At 48.1% G+C, this 20,148-nt stretch overlaps 1 protein-coding gene across 9 annotated transcripts in view; it reads left to right on the top strand.

Moving 5' to 3' along the window:
- Window positions 1-20,148, top strand: part of SLC39A10 (solute carrier family 39 member 10) — a 449,258-nt gene that overhangs the window by 394,562 nt on the left and 34,548 nt on the right. For all 9 annotated transcript variants that reach the window (XM_085648771.1, XM_085648766.1, XM_085648773.1 and 6 more), the window contains one exon: window positions 916-1,106. In XM_085648771.1, coding sequence (XP_085504897.1) covers window positions 916-1,106 — 191 coding nt within the window. The remainder of the gene's footprint in view (window positions 1-915; window positions 1,107-20,148) is intronic.

Here is a 20,148-nt window from a genome sequence, read left to right as displayed (position 1 = left end):
TTTGACCCGGTTTCGTGTGACTGGATACCCCTTTGGCGCTATTAACTCCAACATTTTAAAAAGTCATATCTTTGGTTATATTTATTAGATTATTGTCGTTTTTATGTCATTTTATTTATTAAAATATTCTCTAATATTCTTAAGTGGTTGGGATTTTCTTGGGTTGCATTTTCACTTTATTACTGTTTGAATGCTGCATAAATAATTCACAATTTTCTTGAAGTCTGTGCCAAGCTACCAGAGGGTTGAGCGCAGGTTTATTTAGTGACTTAAAATTTCAACCTGACAAGGATTGTGATTATTTTCTGAGGTGGTTCTCTCTTATACCAGAACAGGTATAAACTGTTTAATAAAAAAGGAATACTTAATCAGTTTGTTAAAACTACAACCTCTTACTTTGTAATCTTATCTGAGCAGTATATAGCTATTTTAAAAATCAGTAAAACTGTCAAAGAGCACACAGTTGAAAACTATTCCCACAGACTGAAAGCACTTCAGTTAAGTTCACATCAGTAATTTTATGGAAGAAAACAAATGTTTTAGGAAACTCATGTACTGGAAAGTGGGGGATTCTAAAGCTGTCTTGTCTAGCAGTAGGTCTCCCAATGCTGGCACATTCAGCGAGCTATATTAAAACACTTTAGCACCTTTGTTTAGAACTCTTTGATCTTCATGGGAGCTCTTGTAGTAATAAAGTGTAGTACTGGTAGGTTTTAGCTATTAATCTCTAGAGTAGGTTGATGACTGGTTAGCAGCCTATCCGAATGCAGAATTGTGGAATTATATAGCAATCTGATTTACAGATGGGCATACGGTTTTAAACAGAAACATTTGTGATTGAGAAAAAATAAAATAATTATATGATTTAGGATGCAAAGATAACAGTACATTTAAAATATTCTGCTTTTATTTCAGGTGATTTTGCAGTGCTCATCAACGCAGGAATGACAGTAAAACAAGCTATTGTGTACAACCTCCTCTCTGCTATGATGGCTTATGTTGGAATGCTGATAGGTACATCTGTTGGACAGTATGCCAATACTGTTACCCTTTGGATCTTTGCTATCACGGCTGGCATGTTCCTTTATGTGGCATTAGTAGATATGGTAAGATGGTGTTTGTTTGGTGTTGCCTCCTGATTTTTTGTAATGCCTGGTTATATTTGTATTAGTTCATAAAGCGTCTTGTTTTAAACTGGAATGATGAGGACTAAGGATTGCTTTCACAAGCTGTAGTAGCTGTGAAACATAGCCAGTGCAGGTGCTTGAAAGCATTCATGAGACTATTAAACACGCCTTCCCACCTCTCTGCAGTAGTGTTCGATTTTTTTCAGACTCTGCTCCACTTGAATGCATTACAGCTGCCAAAAGAGGAGGCACTGTCAATTGACTTTGGACAAATGCAGCCTATTTAAAATCCTCTAACGCCATGACACATTGGAAGGGTATCTATGGGCTGGTCTTTACTGTCAGGATGGAGCTCAGCTTTTTATCCTATCCACTTTACTTTTCAGTATCAAGGACATTTTGCAGTAAACATTCTGAGGTTATGAAGGAATGTAGGTGAAAAAGAGTGCAGTGTTAGTGTCCTCCAGAAATATTACACAAGTAATTTTTGTTCTGTGCACCTTGCTATATTGTTTCTTAGCATTGACCTAATGTTCATTTGAGACCAGCATTTTTGTACTTTTTTTCGAATGAAAACTATTTTCTCTTCATCTTCTCTGTCGTTTAAAGATTACAATAGCAATTCTTGATACATTTAGAAGGAGGGGCCAGAAAAAGCTCACAAAAAATCTACTGAAACTTGCTGACCAGGACACAGAGAAGATGATCTGCTTTACAGATATTATTTTAAGGCTTATCTACCCGCCCCTGACATGTAAAAATGCTGTTGTAATCAAAGGAGGAACACTTATTTCATATACTTCTTCTTACCTTGCAGTAATAAATGACAATATCGATTCTGTTATGTAAATCTGTGCCTTCTGATGGCTACTCCTAACTGCAGATTCCTCACCTTTAGAATATTCCACAGGTGCCAGACTGGATACGGAAGAATTTCACAGCAGTTCTCTTGTGTGCCACTAGGTGGTAGTGTGCAGCTCCACGTTGGATTTGTTCCACCCCGGAAGTGTCAAAGTGGGGTCACTTAAAAGTACTGCAGCTGGACATGGATGTTGGTGTTTTTCTTTCCACACCTTTGAGCATTCATCCATTGACAGTCTTTTTTCAAATGCATTTTCCAATGTGCCAGGGAACCATGTCCCTACCGAAGACTCCAGGATTTAAACCGTGCCAAAACTGCTGGAAATAGCTGTCGGTGACAGACCCGCATGTAGTGATCTTTTGGTGTTTGGGTTCAGGGCACGACTACAAATCGTCTGGATTATTTTCCCTCATGCACCTGAGACCATGAAGCGAAACTCTCGATTCCCATTCGAGGCTCCGATTCCACAACTGATCCTGTGGCATCCTAAATTTCGAGTCTATTAGCAACTCCACTACAGGTAAAAGCCTTTAAAGAGGCCATGCTGCATATTTTTGGCACTCTTCCACCTCCCTCTGGCCCCAAGAATCCGCAGGCGCTTGTAGTCTAGTCACAGCCAGTGGATCTGTACTGTGCGCCTTCTGAGCCCATGGAACCCTCTTCGGGGTCCAGCCCCAAGATGCGCACTGGGCTTTTCCTTCGTAAACGTCAGTACCAACTTCGCCAGTAAGGGATCCTGTGCATGCTCGGATGTCTAACCCTGAGCCGAATGAGCCTCAACCTAGGTCATACTCTTACTCCACTCCGGTGCACCCGGTCCTTGTACAGTCAGGCTCAGATAAAATACTTCCACCTCACACCCACAGATGCTCCATCATCTTTTTTGTTCGAGTTCTGACTAGACAGTGGGAATGTTTCACCTCCCTCCCAACCCCCCCATTATGATGATGACAGCTTGTATATGGACATATAGGAGGCCAGTGAGGTTTATACTTCTCTGACACTTGGTTGATTTTGTCCTTTGTCCCCAATGAAAGAGAGTGCTTCATTTGCTGTGGTGATTAGATGAGAAGCTGAGGTCATGGACCTACAGCTGTCTACTTCTGAAGTCAAGACCAAAGTCCTTATAGAGGTTTTGTCCCCTGGGCCAGCCTCATATGAGCCTCTACTTCTATTTAATGAAGCCCTCACTGTGACACCCCTAGGGGCACATGGGCTAAGCTGTTGTCCACAGGTGAACAGCAGATGGCAAGACGCCACAGAGTGGCGTCTGGTGACCCAGGTTTTCTTAGGCAGTATCCTACTACAGAGAGTTTGGCGGTCCAGGCTTTTAGTGAATCCTAATGCATTTCCTGCACAGTTTAAAAGGATTCAGGCATTAACGAAATGAGTTTTCTCTTCGTCTAGACTGGCAATGCATTCGGTCAGTGTGGTTATACACACGCCCTCTGAGACATGATCAATGAGGCCTTGCAGCTAGTCCCAGAGAAGTTTTGGGCCTCCTTGGCTCAAACTATTTAGGACCGCCAGGATACAGCTTCATATGTCATTTGGGTTGTTCTGTACCCTCCAGAGAGTTGGTATATAGACAACACTAGTTACCCCAAACCACACAGCAGTCACCGTAGTCCTTTTGTTGACAAGGACAGTGATCAAGCACACATTGCACAGGTCATTGCGCAGGTCACCAGGGAGTCATTTGAGTGGTTTTTTTTGTCCGCATTGCCACACTTGGTGTTTGGAGCCCTGCATGGGGTGGGACTATGTCGTTCAGCATTCCCCTATCATAGGAGGGTCCAGGATTACTAGAAAGCGCTTAAAAATGTTGGTGGTTTCTTGCAGCGCGTAAAGTCATTTCAACAGATTCGGCCCCGCAATGCCACAATTAGTGTTTGGAGCCCTGCTGGGGTGGTACTATGTCTCCCAGCATTCCCGTGTCACAGGAGGGGCCAGGACTTGTGGAAAGCACTTAAAAGCGACTGCGGCTTCCCACAGCACAGGAAATCATTTCAGAGGTTTCTTTTGCCCGCATTGCCGCACTTTTGGAGACTTGCTGGGGTGAGACTCTGTTCCCCAAAGTTCCCCTGTCATAGGAGGGACCAAGACTTGTGGAAAGTGCCTAAAGGTGCCGGCAGCTTTCTGCAACGTGGGATGTGCCTGAGCATATGCCCGGGCGAATTCCGGGCCAGAAGAGGCTCGACTGGACCACATCTCTTGGTTTTCCCACACCAGAAGGTACTGCTTTTATCATTTTCATTATACTGGAAGCCATTTAAGATACTCATTTGGATACTGTATGTTCGAGGCATGTGAGCTGTAGATCACATGCTTTGCATACTCCTGCCATCTAGTTTTGGGTCCAGATGTTTGCAAGTTGTCTTTCTTCGAAGAAGTCTTTCCAGTCGCGAGGTAAGGTGCCTCCTCCTTTCTGTGATAGTGCGCATGGGCATCGACTCCATTGTCAGATTGTATTTTTTCCACTACCGGCTTCAGACGTGTGTTGCTGCGCTCCATTTCGGAATCGGTCCTCAGGTTCCCCTCGGTGTGCAATCCACTCTACCCTCAACGATATTGTTTTTGAACGAGTTTCCTTTTCTCCGCGGTTTGACTCGAACATCAAGAAATCTCCATTTTGATTGCGGTTTTCGCGGGCGGACTTCTGGCCTATCCGCGTCGGTCCGGCACCTTGTGGATGGAATGGACTCCGTTCAAATTCTGCCACCTGTGCCATGCCAAGTACCTATTACGGACCTACGTCCGGTGTGTAACTTGTGCTTGTCCCCCTAGCACAAAGAACAAGACTGTAACGCGTCTCGATCCTTCAGGTCGAAGAAAACCCTCCATGATCATCGGGCTCAACGTCGAGCGATGCAGGGGCAGCAGTTAGACAACACACCACCAGATCTCTTTGGCGAAGACTCTGAACAAGAGGAAGTCTCAGCGGCCGAAGAACAGGCTTCAGCGGCATTGGACTCCGAGGCAGAGTTGCAGATTGTCCTCAAAGACGATATGCCGCAGGGACAAGGGAATGTGAGTGCAGAAGACCCCTCCCCCACCCCCCCTTCCACTGTCCCTAGAAAATCTAAGGCTTCTGCACCACCTCGCCTTCACCCAATAGGGAACGTCTTGTCGATCCATTCCTTATAACATATCTCAATGGAAGAGAAAAATGCACTCTTTAATCTGAAAACCAACCCCACCCTTGTTATAAAACCTGCAGACAAAGGGAGAGGGATAGTTCTCCAAGAGAGAGACCATTACAAAAATGAAGTCCTGAGGCAGTTGGCAAATACTGATCATTATTGTAGACTGCCTACCAACCCCACTAGGGAACTACAGAAACTCATCCTCAAGTCACAAATGACGGTTTAGAACATGGTTTTCTTAGTAAGAATGAACACAAATTTCTGAACACCACTTCACCACATACACCAGTGATTTACACTTTTCCCAAAATTCACAAGAGCCTGGACAAGCCGCATGGTCGACCTATTGTATCAGGGTGTTGCTCGAGTCTGGAAACACCGGGCCAATATGTTGATTTCTTCATTAAGGATTTTGTGCCTGAGACTTAATGCTTCATACATGACAGTATGGCTATGATCAACCTGGTTGACGAACGCCTATTCAACCCCACATCCGACACCCTTTGTACGTTGGCTGTGGAGTCACTCTACACTGATATTCCCCAAATTGAATCACTCCTGGTTATTGAACGAGTCCTCAACAAACGACCAAGGCCCCATGCTGTACCCACAATCTTTATACTTCAACTTTTGGAAATTTGTCTTACTAGGAATTTCTTCCTGTTTGATGAACAATATTTTCAGCAGGTGAAGGGTATGTTGTGGGGGCAGTTTTTGCCCCAAACCTAGCCATACTTTACATGGACGACCTGGAAACCAACCTTTTACTATCACCTATGAACCCATTCCGCACCGGGATCTCGGTGTGGAAAAGGTACATAGATGACGTTTTTATGATCTGGCAGGACTCTGACACAACTATGAGACAATTTCTCCACTGGCTTAATAACAATTGTGACGGACTCAACTTTACTTTGACACACAGTAAGTCCACCATCCCATTTCTTGACTTGAACATTCAGCACAAAGGGGATACTAATCACAAGTTTATTTAGAAAGCCCACAGAGAGGAACACCCTCCTCCGATATGACAGTCACCATCCCCGTGCCCTGAGGGATTCACTACCTTACTCGCAGTTCCTCCGTATCAGGAGGAATTGCACACTAAAGGAGGATTACTTTTGTGAGGCAAAAGTCCTCAGTAACATACTGACATAAAGGGGGTACCCACGCAGGCTAGTTCGCAACTCCCTTAAAAGAGCCTGGTATTGTCCCATGGATACACTTTCGGAACCCAAAGAAAAACAACCCTAGAACCGTTTGGTCTGTGTGACCACTTTTTCACCAGTATCACACACCATCGGGAAGAGCGTCATTAAACACTGGGAGGTTCTGAACGCAGGAATACTTCATTTAGAACGTCCCTTGTTCGCATTCCGCAAAGCAAAAACCATCAACGATCACATAGTACGCGCTGCCCTACCATCTATCTAAAGCACAGGAACCCTCAATGAGCTTTGGGGCCTACCGCCCCTAACAGGGCATGCTAAATTTGGTGATTGTATTGTTTGCCCGTTCACAATTGAAGGTAAAGAATTAGGATTGAATTGAAAACCTTTTCGAATTGTAACACCAACAACGTAATTTATACTATTCTTTGCCCTTACAATAAAATATACATTGGACAAACAACGCAAAAGGCAAGGATACGGATTTGCCAGCACCGCAGCAGAATATGCTGCAACGCTCCATATGCCCCTCTTGTGGAACATTTTCAAGCAGCAGGTCACACTGAAGATGACATACGGTGGACAATCATTAGCGTGATAAAGCCACTGCCAAGGGGTGCAGACATTGCTCAGCTTCTTTTTTTTTTTTTTTTTTTTTTTTTTTTGAAACCGTTTATTGCAATCTCAAGAATATACAAGTATGGGCCTACAACCTTCCGGCCGGCCGCTAGAATGACAGGAGCATATGACATACGTACAAAAACACTTGGCATAGCAGAGAAGAAAAATCAGGAGGTATCAGCGTCGTGGGCCACATCACTCTGACCCCACAATACGGTTTCATTTTATACAAACAACACAAAAACCACACCCGCAAGGCAACCCGCAATCGAAAGTAACAGCACGTGCTCCCCGAATGGGGGACCCCAGCCATCCACAGGAGTCTAAAGAGGGGAAGGGGAACAGATCGAGGACTGGGGGAACTCCGTGCTCGGGGCTAGGGAAAGGAGTCAACTAAGGGGACGGGGCTGGTGAGGCCGCAGGCAGCAGTGGTGGCGCGCAGATACCCCCGCGGTAGGCGTTCCAGGGGCCCCATACTTTCACCCATGCCCCAGGCTTACCCCTCGCCACATACACCACCTTTTCTCGAAACATGCACCAATCCATGTGTTCTTTCCAGGCCGACACCGCCGGGGGCCTCTGGGATCCCCACAGTTGAGCAATGTCACGCTTAGCTATCATATATCCCAGAGTCACCCATCGCGTCTGCGGAACCGAGTAGTCAGTTGGTTCCCACACATTCAGCAGGCATCTCCTCGCTTCAGGCAGCAGCGCGACATGCGTAACCACTCGCAGGACCTCATGCACACCACGCCAGAATCGCTCCACCTTCGGGCATTCCCACAAAATATGCAAGAAAGTCGCCAAAGCACCACACCCGCGCTTACACAACCCATCCTCAGCATAGCCCATACGCAGAAGCCTTGGCCCCGTCATGTAAACCCGATGGAGTATCTTAAGCTGGACGAAGCGAAGGCGAGCCGGTATGGCCACCTCCTTCGGAGAGGCCACCGCGGAAATCCAGTCTTCGTCGTCCAACTCCAGCCCGTCGGCAACCCAAGCCTCGCGGAGGCCAGTCAGCAAGCCCGAGCGGTCATTAATCAATTTTTTGTAAATAAGGGAGATCGTGCTGTCCGGAACGTGGCCATCCAGCACTCTATCCTCCAGGGGGGAAGACTCCGGGATGGAGGCGACGTCTGGGAAGACTGAGCCCAGCGCGTGACGGACCTGCAAGTACCGAAAGTATTCACTGCCCTGCAGCTGAAACTCCGTCTGCAGCGTCTCGAATGTTTTAAATCCCCCCCTCGTCCAGAGGTCCCCCACTTTACTGATGCCGATCGTGTCCCACTTCTCGAAGCCCTTCGAGGTCCACAGGGAGCCCAATCTCTCAGACGCGTACAACGGTGATGCCCGGGTCAAACGGTCCTTCCACCCCATAGCTGCGTTAGCCGCGTGCCATACTCGTACCATGACACGCGTAGGTCCCGTCAGGCGGGGTCCGGGCGCGCCAGAGTAGAGCGCTCGATTATAGTCGCCACCAGGCAGGAGCATCTTGTCCATTTCAAATGCCGGGTTTAAGGCGGGCCCGTAAAGGCCATGATTAATTGCAGCTAGCTGGGAGGCCCAGTAATACCGTTTAATATCCGGGAGGGCAATCCCCCCGTCGTACCATGGGAGCGTCAACTTCGCCAGGGCAATACGCGGCCTCCCGTCCCAGAACAGGCGGCGCTGTAGACTCTCCACCTCACGGAAGTAGCGCGCCGGGACTAAATCCATAGTATTCTGGAGAGCGTACAGGAAGCGTGGCAACGACATCATCTTAAACAATGCCGCCCGGCCGAGCGGCGAAAGCGGCAGGCGCCGCCAGCGCGCGACGTCCTCCTTCAAGCGCTGGAGGGGGGGAAGCAAATTCCGCTCGTAGCGGGCCTCCGGGTCCAGAGTAATGTAAACCCCCAGGTACCGGAACCCCTGTGAGGCAATCTGGATCGGACAGCCCCGCGGGAGGACGGGAGCCTCCCCGGAAAGCACATACACACACGATTTAGCCCAGTTGATGACAAGGCCTGAGTTGCGGCCGAATGAGCGCAAAACATCAACCAGGACAATCAGTGATTTACGCGGGGAGGCTAGGTACAAAAGGATATCGTCAGCGTATAGGGACACGCGGTCCTCATACTCGGGGGTCCAACGGAGACCACGGATGGAAGGGTGCCACCGCAGCCACTCCGCCAGGGGTTCCAAGGCCAGCGCAAACAGGAGCGGCGACAAGGGACAGCCCTGTCGCGTGCCCCGTCCCAGCTCGAATGGGACCGATACTCTTCCATTCACCACCACCTGCGCCAATGGGCCCGAATACAACAATTTGACCCAGCTGATGAACCCCGGGCCAAATCCAAACTTCGCCAGCATAGCCCAGATGTATGGCCACTCGAGCGTGTCAAACGCCATGGTGGCGTCTAAGGACGCCAATATGGCCGGCTCCCGCACAAACGGGACACGCGCGAGCACCCCGTGTAAGTGCCGCAGATTAAGGGCCGTGTTACGACGGGGAATAAAGCCGGACTGGTCTTGGTGGACCAAATCGCCCACCACGCCGACCAGCCGGTTGGCTAGCACCTTGGCGAGGATTTTGGGCTCCGCATTCAAGAGCGAGATAGGCCGGTAGGATGTAACCCGGTCTCGAGGTCTCCCCTCCTTGTGGATCACCACTATTGTAGCCAGACGTTGGTCCGGCGGGAGGGAGCCCAGCGAGTGGGCCGCCAGGAACATCGCACGGAGGTGGGGTGCCAGTACATCCGGTCGCAGCTTATACAACTCGATAGGGATGCCGTTCGGGCCCATGGCCTTGCCGGATGCGACCGAGCGTATGGCGAGGGCAATTTCGTCGGAGGTAGGAGCGGCATCTAACGACACCCTGTCTTCCACCGAAAGGGAAGGCAGCGCGATATCCCTCAGCAGGGCATGGGAATCCTCCTCCGAGCAGGGAGAAACCGGGGAATACACCTCGCGGAAATAATCCGCGAAACAAGAGACAATGTCTTCTGGCTCGGTGACACGCACACCATCTATCCTCTCAATCAGCGGGACCACACGACTCGCTCTCTCCTTTTTATCCAACCATGCAAGCAGTTTACCAGCCTTATCACCCACATCATACAGTCGCCCCTGTTGCTCTCTATAGAGGCACCTGGCCGCCTCCGTGACGAGGGCCCTGTAGGCCGCCTGCTTAAGTTGTAGGACATGTAGTGCAGCATCCGTCACCCCACCCTCTAGATCACCCTCCAATTCAGCGATTTCGGCCTCCACCCGGGTCACCTCCTCCTGCTCGCGCCTCCGGGCATGGGAAATAAAGGAGAGGGCCTCCCCTCTAAGAACTGTTTTGAAGGCTTCCCACAGGGAGATAGCCGAAGGGACGGACCCCACATTCTCATCGAAATACCGCTGCAAGGATTTAATCAAATCGGCGCGAATAGTGGGGTCGCGCAGGTACCAGGCATTGATTGGAGCTACCCTGCCCTCCCCCCTCGGGAAGACATCAACGTGCAACAGGAGCGGGGAGTGATCTGAAATACCCCGCGCCAAATGGCGCACCTCTCCTACCCTCCCAACATAGGCCGCAGGGACAAGGACATAATCAAGCCGTGAGAGGCTACCATGGGCACCCGAGTGGAAAGTGTACTGCAGCTGCGTGGGATGTTTTAAGCGCCAGCAGTCCACCAATCCCAGTGTATCTAAGAAGCCGGACAGCCACGCCTGCGCCCGGGGGAGGTCCCTAGGGGGGTGACGATCCACGGTCCCAGAAACCACCGCATTGAAGTCCCCCCCAACCACCAGAAGCCCCCCCGGAAGGTCAAGGAGGAGGCGCCCTAGGTCTGCAAAAGTCGTAGACTGTAACCCCGGTGGGACGTACACTGATGCAAAGACAACTACTTTACCCTCCATTCTCCCCACTAAGACAGTGTAGCGTCCCCTCTCATCATGGCGCACCTCGTCTATTTCCAACGGGAGCGAGTTCTTCACCATGATGCCCACCCCCCGTGAGCCCGACGTAAAGCCCGAGTGGGCCACCAAGCGATAGCCACGCCGATTCATGGCACAAAAGGAATTACCAATAAGGTGTGTCTCCTGCAGAAAGACCACATCTGGCGAAAGTCGTTTCAAATACTGCAGGACCACACCTCGCTTAATCCTATCCCCCAGTCCGTTAACGTTCCAGGACAATAAAGTCAGGTCCCCTACCCCCCATCACATACAGAAGCCATCATTCGTCCCCCCGAGAGCACCTTGAAAACACCAATACAATAAAGGGTTTGCCTTGCGGTAAAAACGAACAACACCCCACCCCAACCCACCCATCCCAACAGAACTCCCCCCTCCCTGCACCCCTGCATGAGCCCAAACAGCCCCCCCAAAGTGCAGTGTGCCTGTCGCCCCATGAATGATTAAACTAACTAGTCCCCCAGAGGAGGAGGGAGAGCCCCCAAGAGACCCCGTGCCACCTCCACAGGAGGGAGACTTAACGAACAGTCAAAAATGACGACGATGTTGTCCAGAGCGAGGCCTACTATTAGTCCCTCAGTCCTGATCCGGCGAGCCCTCCCCTCCAACCGCGCCCCCCCCACCCCCCCGGCCCCGATCCCCGGGCAAGGAGTCCAACCAGTCCCCGGCCGCCTCGGGACGATCAAAAAAGTGCGTGCGGCCATCCACCTCCACCCGCAACTTAGCTGGAAAAAGCATCGCATACTTGAGGTTCAAGTCCCGTAGACGACGTTTGACTCCGAGAAAGCTCAGTCTCTGCTTCTGGACCGCTGGGGTGAAATCAGGATAGAAATTTACGTCCATATTGTCAAGTCTGACCGGTCCTTGTTGCCTAGAAGTCTGAAGGATAGCGTCTCTGTCCCGAAAGTTGAAAATCCGGGCAATGAGAGGCCTCGGAGGGGCTCCGGCCTTAGGTCTTCCTCCGGGGACCCTGTGGGCACGTTCCACCGCAAAGAATTTACTCAGCCCCCGGGGCTGGAGATGGGTGAGAATCAGGTCCTCCACAAACAGGTCCGCCGCCGCCTCCTCACGTCCCTCCGGCACCCCGACAATGCGGACATTGTTCCTCCGGGCCCGACCCTCGGAATCCTCCAGTCGACGATCCATCAAGGGCGCTCGCCTGGCCAAGCCGGCGCACCTCCTTTTGGAGGGCCGCCACGTCCGCTGTAAGGCCCGAGGTGGTGTGGGCCAAAGAATCGACCCGGTCATTGGTCTTGGATAAATCAGCCCTCACCAGGCCAACATCCACGTGGACCGAGTCAATCTTTGGCGCCAGTGTGTCAAAGCGCTGGTCCACCGAGGCCTTCATCTCGGCGATAGCGCCCATGACATCTCGCAGGGTCAGATCCGCGGGCTGCGCAGGAGCATCAGTCGGGCCCTCAGGGGACCCACGCGGCACCTCGGGAGATCCCTTCTGGAGGGTGTAGCGGTCCATGCTGTTGGACTGATGGGCTGCGCCACGGCGGGTCGATTTCACCTTTGCCCGGTCGCCATCTTGCTTTGTGGACATGGTTTCAGTCCCCAAATCGTGCCAATCACCTCGGAAAAGGCCGACAAACCAGTTCACGGGCTCCGGGGGGGGGGGCAACCACAGGTCCGCAGGACGGGTCACAGCCGGCGGGCCAGCAGGGCAACCCAACGAGGCCACCACACCGCACACCGCCCCGCAACCCAACCTCGCCTACACAGCAAGGAGGGTGCAAAAGTGAAAGTGCGGGGTACGCGAGTCGCCCAGCCCTGCCCGCCGCTGTTGATCACTTTGTCTCCGGATCACCCCGCAACTCCAATCCGGGGGGCCGGCGTGGAGAAGGCCGCAAACCTCAATCGGTGCTCCCGCCGGTGTCCGAGGTCCAATTTGGAAGCGGAAAACGGATGACACCTCAGCTCGGGCTCACCAACACAGTCCCCTCATCTAGGACAGGATATTTTCAGGATTTATGTAGGAGGTCACGGAGGTCCTCGGGAGCCTCGCACCTACGCGGCCATCTTGGTTGCGCGCTAGGCTCCTCCTCCATTGCTCAGCTTCTTAACAAGGAAGAACTGAAATGGATCCTGAGGGCTGGAAGTATCCATACAGTCCTCAATCTTCTGGAGGATTGGACCTCACTAATCTAATTGCTACTTCTTTTGAGTATTCTTGCGCCTTTGGCCCTCTTCACAGACCTTTATTACTATAACTGCCCTGTTTTGTCCCCCTGTTATTGTCTAATGTGCCTTTTTAACTTTATCACTGTTTTTGCCGCTGGTGAATTGTACTGAGGTTCGTCTTGCTCCTTTGTGACTAGATCTGCCACTTCTGATAAACTTTTCTTCCTATTTTTTTATTCTAATTTTTATTCTGGTTCTCAACAACTTTTTGCCATGCACATCCTTCATAATTTAAGATGGCCACCTTTTTGGCAACCATGAGTCTCTTTCATTTTTACTATCCCCGGTCACCTGACCAACTTCTTCCAATACAAGTCTCTTTTACTATCCCCGGTCACCTGACTCACTTCTTCCAATACAAGACTCTCTTTTACTATCCCTAGTCACCTGACCCACTTCTTCCAACAGGAAGTTCCCATTTCACTCAGTGCTGTGACCGGCAACACACATGTTGTGACAGACTGAAGACCACATACGGTAAGCGGGATTGATCTGCACACTCATCTCCTTTATTACAGGTGATGCTCTAATATCCTTAATTATCCCCTCACTTCTTCCTTTCAACATTGGCCCGGAACTCGACTTGAGACCACAAAAGCGGCTTGGTTAACATTGCAATATGTTCACATTGGAACTCCCCTAACCGGTAAGCGCGTTCGCCATGCACCCTGCGGTCCCTTTACCCGTTTCATCCCCTATCCTTAACCACCCCCTTGCTCTTTCCTTTCAGCATTGGCCCAGGAACTCCGTTTGAGACCGCAATAGCGGCTTGCTTCATATGGAATATATTCACACTGGAACTACCTTAACCGGTAAGCGCGTTCGTCTTGCACGCCGCAGTTCCCTTCTACCTTTCCGCCCCACCCTTAAACCTCCTTCTCCTTTCCACCCACTGCAGGTCTTTTGCTTCCCGGTGCGAACTCCCTCGTACCAATACCAAGACCATCACTTCTAAAGGTCCCACGCTGGTGGTTTTCTCTCTTGATTCCCAAGACAGTCAGGGTAAGCCGACCTCTTGACCGCTACCCTTCACTTTACCTCCCATGTCCTCCACGCGCTACCTTGGACACGCAATAGAATAATAGCGAATTCTTAACTTTCAGCATTACTGTTGTTTCCTTGTATTTCCCACTTACCACACAGCTACCAGTATAGTTATTTTCACTCCTTCAACACCTTCGCCAGATCTCGCTTCCATCTTGATCGTCGGCACTTTTTCTCCATTTGTCTATCTCTTTGCATCACCTTTTCTAGAGATTTTCACTGCACGTTCATTCCACGTGCCTGTTTCCATATACAGGAGCCCCACGTATCGAACCGAAAGCACACTAAAGGCAATCTCATGAGCACTTTTTATGAATGTCGAATTCCCCTTGTCTGTAAATTAACTCCAATTTCCTTTCTCCTTTCCTTACCTTCGAATTTTTCCCATGGTTCTAGTAATTAAAGTCATATGTAACCAGGCATGCATATTATAATGTCCTGAAGATGATCCCAGCATTTTCTTAAAGGATCAAAACGCCATCGACACCTTGTACACCATATACGCTTTTTGAAAATGTTCTATTTTTTTGTGTATTGGTGTCTCTTGTATACTCTGTTTGTTCTATAAGAAATGTGTTGAAAACAAACCATTTCCCTTGCCTTAACCCCTTATTTTATGTTGTACGTCTTTCTTGCTAAAGTGGGATGCAGGCTTGTGTCCCACTTAAACTGCTCTGTGTTTACTTTCTGTAACTATTGAATTGATTGAATAATAAATATCTGTCCGGCTGGACAGATGTCTACAATATAGCACTGATTGGGCCTATATTTATTGACTATAACTTATTGTCTGTCTGGGGACCACTGTCTTTAGAAAGAGTTCAGGCCAAGGTCGGCACCGAGAAGAGGTTTCTAACGCTCTGCCTTTTGGCTCAGCACTGAAACACTCTGACAAGCCTTCCGGCTCAGCACCGAGTCGGCCGAAACCCATTTCCAAGCCAAAACCTTCAGTCTCTAAGCATAAAATGGGCATGGAGCCGAAACATTCAACGCCGAAACCAAAGAAGCATTCCTCGGTGCCAAAATCTTTAGCGCTGAAAGGACATTCCAGCTCGGCACCGAAAGCTGCTAGTACCTCAACCAGATCCAAGCACGGACATTGTACCACCTAAATCGTATCCGAAACAGAAAAAACTTTTTATTAATCCAGATACTGGGCATATTCACGCTAAACTGCCATCCAAAAACAAGCTTCCGGATGACGACAGCTCTACAGATCCATTGAAGAAGAAACATGTGGGGACTAGTCCTTTCCACACACTACCATCTCCTCCTCCTCCCTCTCCACCACAATTTAATCCCTTACACATTACACCTAATCAGTCTCCTCTACCTCACCCTGATGCAGGTGACACTGATGATGATGACACAGTCACCAGTAGATCCTTGGAAGGATTATACCATTGATCCTCCACAGGATACAGACCCAGATCTTTACCCTGCCAGACCATCGCCACCTGGTGACAATCTGTCATATCAGGAGCTCATTGATAGAGCTGCACACTACCATGGGGTAGAGCTCCATAAAGAGTCATTAGAGGAGGATTTTCTATTTGAAACTTTAGCAACACAAATCCAGTCAGACACTATGCTTAAAGGTATGTTAAGGCACACATACGACATCTTTAAAGATCATGTACATCCTAGGGTCCTCATTCCTAGAGTGGATAAAAAATATAAACCTTCCACAACAGACCCTATTTTTATTCAGGGTCAGTTACCACTGGACTTTGTAGTGGTATCCAGTGCTCGAAAGCGAGCTTATTCTCAAGCGTCTGGGGCTGCTCCTCCCCCAGATAAGGAGTCAAAACTGATTGATGCTTCTGGCTAACGTCTAACTGTGCAAGTAGTTATATTGGCGTATTGCTAACACCCAAGGTCTCTTTGCAAGAAATGATAGAGCCCACTGGGACGAAATAAAACAACTTCTACAGTTGCTCCCATATGAGCATAAAGCCAAAGCACAAGATTTAGTTCAAGGAGGTAAACTAATTTCCGACACTTCCATCAGATATGCTCTAGATGTGGCCGATACTGCAGCTAGGGGGGTACAAACTAGCATCCTACTCCAGAGACATGTCTAGTTACGTGTTTCAGGGTTTAAACCTGAAGTCCAGCGATCCATTCTAAATATACCCTTCGACAAAAAACATCTTTTTGGTCCTAAAGTTGATCGAGCGCTCGAAAAAGTAAAAAAAGGTACAGATGTAGGAAAATCCATGGGAGCGCTTCAGTCTCCCTCTAACAGGGATTCCTTTCGGCGCTCCTTTTACAGGGGAGGGTTCAAATTCACAAGGACCGACCAAAATGCTTCCTCTTACAAAAACACTTCCCAATCACTTTTACAAGAGGATGTTTCAGAGAAGGCTACAGGGGAAATAGTCCAAGGGGCAGAGGTAAAAACACCACACCCCACAATTCCCCTTGCCCACACTTCCCTCCGACTATTCGACACCTGTCGGAAAAAGACTTCAAGACTTTCTCCCCATTTGTGAATCAATAATATCTGCCTAATGGGTGATTGCAATTATCTAACATTTTTATTGCCTGGAGCTTACCAACAACCCTCCAAACATTCCACCTCGATATCACAAATTATCACCAGACCACCAACACTCTCTATTACTCAAAGGGGCTATAGAACCAGTCACATCTTAGTACTAAGGGTCAGGGGTTTATTCCCTTTACTTTCTAATTCCGAAAAAAAGACAGCTCATTAAGACCTATTCTAGATCACAGAGAGTTAAACAAATGCATACTGTCAGAGCACTTTCAAATGGTAGCTCTTCAACAGGTACTTCCTCTTTAACATCAAGGCGACTTTGTTTACTCTGGACCTAAAAGACGCCTACTTTCGCATTCCAATTCATCCAGCTCATTGTATATACCTCAGATTTATGATAGCAGGCAAGCATTACCAGTTCAAGTTGCTTCCATTTGGCGTCACCACAGCCCCCAGAGTGTTCACCAAATGTCTCGCAGTAGTAGCTGCTCATCTCAGAAGACAATGTATCCATGTCTTCTCTTACCTAGACGACTGGCTTATCAAAGCGGGCACTTACCACAGCTGTACTACACACGCAGGCAACAGTACACCTACTTCGTCAGTTATGTGTCACAATCAATGTACAAAAATTTCTTCTGTGCCCTGCACTAGTGCAATCATATCTAGGAGCTTTCCTCAACACTCTCAAAGCTCTAGCCTCTCCCAATGTAGCCAGGATTTGCAATATTCAGACTACAATAATACAATTTCAACCTAATCAAACCTTACTAGCCAGTTTTTATGCAACTGTTGGGAATGATGGCATCCTGCATTGCAATCGTACCTCAAGCAAGGCTTCACATGTGTCCTCTGCAGGAATGTCTAGTGCGTCAGTGGAATCAGTCACAGGGTCAATTAACCAAACTAGTGTTGGTAGACGGCCTCACCCATCGCTCTCTGCAGTGGTGGAACCCTCAAACCTTATCAAAAAGGCGGCCCTTCATAGACCCGATTCCACAGACTACTAACAGTAGACGCATCTTTGACAGGTTGGAGTGCTCATCTCCAACATCACACAGTTAGTTCAAGAGCTGTGGTCAGACAATCACAAACCCCTCCACATCAACTACCTGGAGCTTCTAGCAGTGTTCCTAGCACTCAAAGCTTTCCACACTCACCTTTTAGGCAAAACTGTCTTAGTCTGCACAGACAACATGACAGCGATGTATTATCTGTAGAAACAGGGAGGAACACACTTTCTCCAGCTGTCACGCCTGGCACAAAGCATTTGTAATTGGGCAATTCATCAAAAAATGTATCTACTAGCGGAACACCTTCCAGGAGTAGACTATCAAATCGCAGACCTGCTAAGTAGACACAGGCAACAAGTTCACAAGTGGGAACTTCATACTTAAGTTCTTCTTCCCTACTTTCAACAATGGGGATTTCCGCAGATAGATCTGTTTGCTACAGTACACAATGCAAAATGCCCAAACTTCACATCCAGGTTCCTACACCGTCTATCCAAAGGCAATGCCTTATGGATGAATTGGTCAGGGATATTTGCCTTTTCCACCTCTCCCACTAATTCCATTACTGGTTCGGAAGCTCAAACAAACATCCCTCACATTGATCTTAGTCGCCCCCCCCCCCATGGGCTTGTCAACCCTGGTACAACACCCTGTTACAACTTTCAGTAGTGCCACATCATAAGCTATATCTCACACCCAGTTTCCTCACTCGGAGCCATGAAGAAATCAGACATCCAAATCCAAGAGAACTCATCCTAGCGATTTGACCCCTGAAGTCAGAGTTTGATTATTTAAAACTACCAATAGACGGTATATTTTCAAGGAGGCTAGAAACCCTACCACTAGAGCATGTTATGCAGCAAATTGGAAACGGTTTGTTATCTATTGTAACATCATCATCAATCCACTTGATGACTCTGTCCAAAATATTATTTCTTACCTGTTGCATTTACAGCAATCTGGATTGGCTAACACATCCATTCGGTTTCCCTAGCAACAGTAGCTGCATACTTGCAAAATAGGCAACACTTTGCTCTATTCAGAGTGCCAGTGATCAAAGCCTTTATGGAAGGGTTAAAAAGGGTGATACCACCAATAATTCCCTCTGCCCCAGAGTGGAACCTAAACATAGTCATTACAAGGCTAATGGGTCCACCTTTTGAACCAATGCATAAATGTCAGTTACAATTCCTCTTATGGAAGGTTACTTTCATCATAGCAATAACCTCACTAAGGAGAGTTGGTGAACTTCAGGCATTAACTATACAAGAGCCTTTTTTTTCAACTTCACAACCAATCCTAAATTTCTGCCTAAAGTAGTTTCAGCCTTTCATATCAATCAATCAGTTGAGTTACCTGTGTTCTTTACTCAACCTGATTCTGTAGCAGAGTGAGCTTTACACATACTTGATGTTAGACGAGCTATACTATTTTATGTTGAACGAACTAAAGAATTTCGAACAACAAAGCAACTCTTTGTTGCTTTTTCTCCACCACACAAAGGCAATCCCATATCTAAGTCCGGTATTGCAAGATGGATTGTAAAATGTATTCAAACATGTTATGCTAAAGCAAAACAAACTCTAATACCCCATAGAGTACATTTCACTCTCAAAATAGGGGGTACTATGGCTTTCTTAGTAAATATTCCCCTAGCTGACATCTGTAAGTCAGCAACATGGTCTACACCGCACACAGTCACCAAACACTATTGTGAAGATGTGTTTTTGCGAGACAACAAGCAAATGTAGGCCAAGCAGTACTTATAACACTATTTCAAACAACTACAACCACTACAGGTTAACAATGTCCCTTGTTAATCTGCTTTGGTCAGTCCCACGCATGTTAGACATAATACACACACACAGCTGCACTACTGAAAATCGAGTGCTTTTATTATGGCATGGCATGCATGTTAGGCACTTCAAGAAAAACATTTCCAGAGAGAAGAGCTGTGCTTGAACGGAGATGTAAATTTATGCACCTAAACCTAGAGGTAAGGGGTCCCCCCTGACAAAGCCCAGAGGTCTTCTATTTCTATAATAAACTAGTTCCTAGCACGGGGAGGGTGGCAAGGCACGGTAGTCCTTTCTCCACTAACTTTATAAAATGATATCCCCGTTTATTTTTTGTGGAATTGTAACAATGCTTACTATCTTGTGTATATGCATTTTGCTGCTAGTATTGACTCGTATACTGCATTATAAAGCACGTTAGTTAAAATAAACATTTAAAACTATACAGTGTCTCTAATTATTCACGTTGTGGACAAGCATGAGTGAGTGAACAAAAGAGTGTTCTTGTTCCCGCGATTCCTGGAAGGATCTGAGTTACATGTTTTAGGATTTCTAATCATTGGTAGCATGGCTGTAGTACGGAGAACGAATGAGACACTCGTCGTATTGAGGTTCCGGGCGCTAAAGTGGGTTTTTGGTATACCACAATACACTGAGGTCCTGGTTTCCTGCGTATAGTTCTGTATATGTGGAGAATCTCTGCAACATGGCGCACCTAATGTTTGGTCTGGTTCTTATCTG

The sequence above is a fragment of the Triturus cristatus genome, chromosome 3_2 (assembly GCF_964204655.1).
Source record: "Triturus cristatus chromosome 3_2, aTriCri1.1, whole genome shotgun sequence".
In the NCBI taxonomy this organism is placed as follows: Eukaryota; Metazoa; Chordata; class Amphibia; order Caudata; family Salamandridae; genus Triturus; species Triturus cristatus.
Note: the sequence above shows the minus strand (reverse complement) of the source record. Positions and strands in the feature narration are given on the sequence as shown.